The sequence below is a fragment of the Agrilus planipennis genome, unplaced genomic scaffold, assembly GCF_000699045.2.
Source record: "Agrilus planipennis isolate EAB-ADULT unplaced genomic scaffold, Apla_2.0 scaffold175, whole genome shotgun sequence".
In the NCBI taxonomy this organism is placed as follows: domain Eukaryota; kingdom Metazoa; phylum Arthropoda; class Insecta; order Coleoptera; family Buprestidae; genus Agrilus; species Agrilus planipennis.
In genome coordinates, this window is record NW_020442426.1 from 427458 (window position 1) to 433323 (window position 5866).

Here is a 5866-nt window from a genome sequence, read left to right on the forward strand (position 1 = left end):
CTTTAAGGGTAATAGGTCATCTACTTCTACACACTAATTTAAAGTTTGTATTAATTCTTTTATATATTATTCATCCAGATCCAATGAATGTTTAAAAACATTGAGTGATCATATAATAGTATCACAACAAGAGAAAGAAGAACTAGAGGAACGCCTTGAAACTTTTAAAAACAAATATGCAGATGCAATTAAAGAATCTCATGAAAAATACGAAGAAATGATAAAAGAATATGAAGAAAACACACTTGATTACAAACAATTAAAAGAGTTACAGGAAAAGAATGCAGAACTAGAAGCAGAAATAGAAGTGTTACGGGATGATATAAAGACAGAGAAAAAGATAAAGGAAGAGTTTACAGAAATGAAGAAACGGGAATTTTATAAAGCAATAGTACAGTTTGCAGAAACTATTATTTCTTATAAGAAAAATAGAGACACCTTCGTGTTACGTAAGCAATTAGAGAAAGAAGAGATCCAACTTTTAAAAAAGTATTCTGGGCTTGAAAAACAGAGTAAGAATTTAAAAATTCATATAAATATTTTCTAAACTATAAAATTTATTTTAAGATTTATTTAAAAGAAGCTCCTTTGCCATCCCAAAAATACTTCCGCCATTTCAGGTTAGTATCAAATGTACAAAGTAGCCCCTTTTCACTCCAACCTTCTTCCTATTTAATTTCATAAAAATAAAGAGCTGCAAAGTTATTTTGTTTATAAAAGCTGTATGGAATGACATGCTGCATTTTTTAAAAGTCTGGTTTCCAGTTACATCTGAAGTTATCAACTTATTGTAAACATTAAGGCGCTTACTTAAAGTTGCAAAATTGATAATGGTTCTCAGTATGACAGAAATTTTGAAGATACTATTAAAATAGATTACTGCATACGATTGCAAACAGGTTTTATTTAAAAACAATGATAAATTGCAACTCTTATTTTTAAAGGAACTAAACCTTGATAAAAGAACTTGCATCATCCTATTACCTAATTTTACTTATATTTATTTTGTTATTATTAATCAACACATTATTTTTTTTACAGATGCCACAATTTAATTTTCAATCCCCTTTAACTTCTCGTGCATTATTAAATGCAAACCTGATGTCACCCAGAAAATATGGATTACTTCAAAATGAGGGTATGTTAAATTAAAATATCTGAAAATAATAAAACAGTTAAGTAAATATTTACAGAAAATATAATATTTCAGAATCAAATCATAAAGGTATTATCGACGGAATAAAAAAGCGAAAACTTAACGCACCTGCTGAACAAGGTGAAAATAAACGTTTAGTGAACAGTTTACAAAAGCATCAGTTTGACGCGAGTCCATATTTTCAAAACCTATCTCAAGGTACTTCTCAAAAAATTCAAAACCAGAATAGCCAAGGGCATGACTCAATGAAAACATTCAATAATAAAAGTCATGGAAAGGTGAAAGTTATCGATGTTACAGTAATTCCTCCATCTCCTGTTACATTCAACAACACAAATCCTAACAAAAATCAAAGCACAAATAATGATACGTTCGTTCAGAAAACTCAACATATCCCACTTACTTCTTACAATTCTAATAATGAACGTGGACAATTTATGGATCCAAAAATTAAATTTGATAACAACAGACCAAAAACCAGCTCTTTGGCCGGCATGAATAAAGATGCGACTCGTCCATTAAGAAGGGAATCAAATAAAAACATATTTTCTTTTCAAAAATCGACAAATAATGCTGAACAAGAACCAATAAATAGTCAAGATTTGTTATTTTCACAAGAATCTGTGACAAATCAACTCAAAGATAATCAAACTGGCCTAACTCCTGAGATGATTCAGTTTAAATTACTATCAGGAAGCAGAAAAGATAATACTGACGAAGATAAGGAAAACAACGAAGTACACTGCGAAGATCAAGGGACAGAAAGTCAATCTTTTGTATGTAATGAAGACAATTATGGCAGAGTAAGCAGAATATTTTTTTATTTTATTAATCAAATTTAATTTTATGGAATTTATGGAAATTAACACATTTAATTCGAGTAATTAAAAAAACACTTCGTAGACAATAATGTAAATAATTTGTAGTGTCGCATTATGGTACATCTCTTACACACATTTTTAATGAAACAGTTTTTAAATATTTGATAACAATAGATAAAAACACATGTAAATGTATCAGGAATAGAGTTTATTATAACTCTACAATTGTTTCGGTAAAATTACACCTTTTCTTGAGAAAGGTAACAGGATATTATTTATTTTGGTAATAACCTGTTACAGTTGTAGAATTAAAATGAATTATATTCCTACAATATTTAAATGCGTTTTTATTTTTATCAAATATCTTATACATATCTGCACACAAACTATTTTCTGTTGAAAATTTTACGCAATAATTTTTGAGATCTTAATTTTAAGTTGGTTTTCTTTTCTTAAAAAAGTTATTTATCCTAAATGGCTTCGAATTTTAATTTAAGTGAATTCATCGTGGTTTAATAAACATGAACATGTATATTTTACTGCAGGTTATTAAATATATTTCGTTTTAGTCCTTGAATAATTCATTTAGTATTGAACCAAGCTTCAGATACGAAAATGCTAATAATTCTTCTACTTTTGGTCAATTCGATAGACCAAATGAAATTCCGCGCTTTCAATTTGGAGATGCCCCAAATCAATTAAACGGTAATGAATCACAATAAATTGTAACAAATATTCCTTACATGACTTTACAGTTTCAGGTATTGACGTGCAAAATTACATGGATACTGGAAATGGTAATTGTCAATAATTAATATTTCCAAAAACTTTAAAATTTCTATATTATTTTTATAAATTTTAGAAAACTACGTATGTTCTCCGATTAATTCATTTTTGTTGAACACTACTGACGAAAAAGAAGACAATAAAGACGAAAATAAGAATAAACAGTCCAATAACTTTTTTTTTAAATTTGGAGAATGTACTTCAAAAAATGGTCCTTCGGGTCAAAAAAAACTTTTTGATATGTTTTACTAAACTGAAAATATGCGTTATATTAAGTAGGTAACTTCGGAACATATGTTAAGTTTAAACACAACTTGTTACTTTGCTAAATGTTATTTTTCCATTCGTTCTTGTTCTGAAATAAAACCATTCAATTTTGGTAATTATTACTTTTCTTTCCTACACTGAAAAAAAAAATGTTTTGCCTTTTAGACAGAAATGATGATAATAATAATCTATATTAAATTATAGGTCACAGTACCTACAAGTTTATATTTAGTAATTCAAATAAACTCTAATTTTGAAGATATTCCAATTGAAAAAAGCATACCTTTTTAATTTTCTTTAAGGGTAATAGGTCATCTACTGCACATGCGATGTTGCTACATAGAAACGTATTGTATTGTTTAATTTTTTTACTTCTTAGATCGACTTAAAAAACATGAATACAAAATCTTTACAAAACGGCAACCTTCTTATTGATTTCTTCCTAAAATTATATGTATCATGTATATCAGGTTTGGCCTCACAGTCACAACTAGATAGGTACATGTTTTTTTTTTTATATGTATAAAAATTACCACTACTCAAAAATTACTGACAATGTGCATAAAATCAGAAAATGTTTTAATAAAAAAACAGGCGACACGTATTTAATAAATAAGACACTGTAATATTATGAGTTTGTCAACAATGCCCCGAAATTGGGCCATATATAATTGCCTAATAATTTCCAAAGGCCTTACAGCTACATTACAACCAAACTGATCGATTCCGAATGTGTTAGTATTACGCAAAGGCCTATTCTTAATTGCAATTTTCAGCTCAAAACCCGTGTAATCCCCATAGAAACGGTTATCGTTTTATTTGAGCATTTTCTTTATACTTTATCAATGTAAGCTGAGTCTCGAGTTGTCGGTTTTCGGGCTATTATCCCGTTATCAATTACTCCTCGCCTTTTCGAAAGTCATATCGTTATCTTACTCAGAAAACTTTCGAAACATTAAGGAATAATAATCGACCAGACGGTAATAATAAAGAAGTCAATAAGTCGCAAACTCAAGCTACGACAGGTTTAAACTGACTCTTACTAACCATTGTTACATATAATAATTGGACCAAAACCTAACCACGCCTCGACTGTATCAGACGCTATATTTGANTTCAGGTTAGTATCAAATGTACAAAGTAGCCCCTTTTCACTCCAACCTTCTTCCTATTTAATTTCATAAAAATAAAGAGCTGCAAAGTTATTTTGTTTATAAAAGCTGTATGGAATGACATGCTGCATTTTTTAAAAGTCTGGTTTCCAGTTACATCTGAAGTTATCAACTTATTGTAAACATTAAGGCGCTTACTTAAAGTTGCAAAATTGATAATGGTTCTCAGTATGACAGAAATTTTGAAGATACTATTAAAATAGATTACTGCATACGATTGCAAACAGGTTTTATTTAAAAACAATGATAAATTGCAACTCTTATTTTTAAAGGAACTAAACCTTGATAAAAGAACTTGCATCATCCTATTACCTAATTTTACTTATATTTATTTTGTTATTATTAATCAACACATTATTTTTTTTACAGATGCCACAATTTAATTTTCAATCCCCTTTAACTTCTCGTGCATTATTAAATGCAAACCTGATGTCACCCAGAAAATATGGATTACTTCAAAATGAGGGTATGTTAAATTAAAATATCTGAAAATAATAAAACAGTTAAGTAAATAATGTATTATTACCTTAATTAACTGTAGAATGTGTTCCATTGTTTACATGTGGAAAGCAAACCAAATTGAGAATGGATACCATGTCAGACATCCCACGTCAAAAAAATCATTATCATCATACTTTAAAGTTGACTGCTATAATAATATATACACAATGTAACATTCATTAATAAGTAAAATAAACATCTGCTACAATATTTAATCCTTATCACTTTTCTCCTGACTCTCACATTAAAGTTACAATATATGTATCATAATCATAAGGTGGATAGTTTATATTACAATTTTCAAAAAAAATTAAAATAAAAAAATAAAAGCTAACGTTCATACAGCCAGAAAAGATAGTACCACATTAATTTTGCTGTTCTTCCTTTGACATTTCTGAAATACTTCTCATACCTCACACTCTTTTGAGTTAGAAAATTCTGAAATTATTTTTTCAACACTTACCCCATACTTTGCTTGGAGACATCTCAAACTTTCAGACAACTTTTATTATCACACAGTGGACACAAAATATGACTTTCATTAATGTTCCACAGTTATTCCATCATCCATGGATTCTCTTACTACACAAGTTCTTTAATTTGCAGCTGGCAAATATTACAATTATTTAAAGAAGCCTGAATTATAAATTTATTTAAAGGTTTAGAACTTATTTCTATTCACCAGTAATTCTAGAAACGGCAAGGCCACAAATTTCGGAAAATCGAATTACATGAGGCTACGACACTTATAAATACTTACAATGTATAAATAATAATGAAGGAATATAAACACACGTAACAACAATGTTTAGACTATGTTAATGCAATTTTTAATGGATCAGTTTGATTGCTGCCATTTGCCGTCACATTCTATTATCTATGGTCATATTCATAGATAATAGATATACATCGATGAAAGCGCCTCTACTGCTTTTTTCACTAATTAATAATTTTTTTTTCTATGATAATAAAATCGGAGAATCTATGTCAATTTTATGAATTTTTTGAATAAATTAATTATAATTCTAATAAATGAACTAGTGGCAGTAGACATACATTTAAAGTATTGTGTGATTTATTTATTATAAGTATTATAAAGTCGATTTAAGTGGTAAACAAAATCAATAATCAATAGTTTTAATACAAACCCAACAAAGAGAATA

The 5866-nt window shown here is 28.4% G+C and overlaps 2 protein-coding genes and 1 long non-coding RNA gene across 4 annotated transcripts in view; 2 read left to right on the plus strand and 1 right to left on the minus strand.

The window, feature by feature from the left end:
- The first annotated feature begins 78 nt into the window (after positions 1-78).
- On the plus strand, positions 79-4100 carry LOC112906307 (putative uncharacterized protein DDB_G0282133). The gene is made up of 7 exons (XM_025980218.1): positions 79-512; positions 568-620; positions 1042-1138; positions 1211-1959; positions 2547-2682; positions 2733-2774; positions 2840-4100. Exons 1-7 carry the CDS (start codon positions 218-220, stop codon positions 3013-3015), a joined length of 1548 nt encoding a protein of 515 aa, XP_025836003.1. The 5' UTR covers positions 79-217; the 3' UTR covers positions 3016-4100.
- Positions 4101-4151: 51 nt separating this feature from the next.
- LOC108736504 (putative uncharacterized protein DDB_G0282133) overlaps positions 4152-5866 on the plus strand; it is a 16541-nt gene continuing 14826 nt past the window's right edge. Inside the window, exons 1-2 of one of the 2 annotated variants that reach the window (XM_025980223.1) lie at positions 4152-4429; positions 4572-4668. In XM_025980223.1, the coding sequence (XP_025836008.1) occupies positions 4572-4668 (97 nt within the window). In that variant the 5' untranslated portion in view covers positions 4152-4429. Of the gene's footprint in view, positions 4669-5866 lie in introns of both variants that reach the window. The other variant, XM_025980222.1, reaches the window with a different exon arrangement.
- Positions 4735-5614, minus strand: LOC108736505. Its single transcript, XR_001937732.2, has 3 exons — positions 5464-5614; positions 5167-5393; positions 4735-4851 (listed from the first exon to the last, which is right to left on the minus strand). It is a non-coding gene; the product is annotated as an uncharacterized LOC108736505 (long non-coding RNA).

What these genes read in the sequence shown, in the direction of transcription:
- LOC112906307 (XM_025980218.1), top strand. Translation starts at nt 218, where the DNA reads ATGATAAAAGAATATGAAGAAAACACACTTGATTACAAACAATTAAAA. An exon ending in ATGAAGACAATTATGGCAGA is followed by an intron (nt 1,960 to 2,546) that starts GTAAGCAGAATA and finishes ATTTCGTTTTAG; the next exon opens with TCCTTGAATAATTCATTTAG. An exon ending in TTACATGGATACTGGAAATG is followed by an intron (nt 2,775 to 2,839) that starts GTAATTGTCAAT and finishes TATAAATTTTAG; the next exon opens with AAAACTACGTATGTTCTCCG.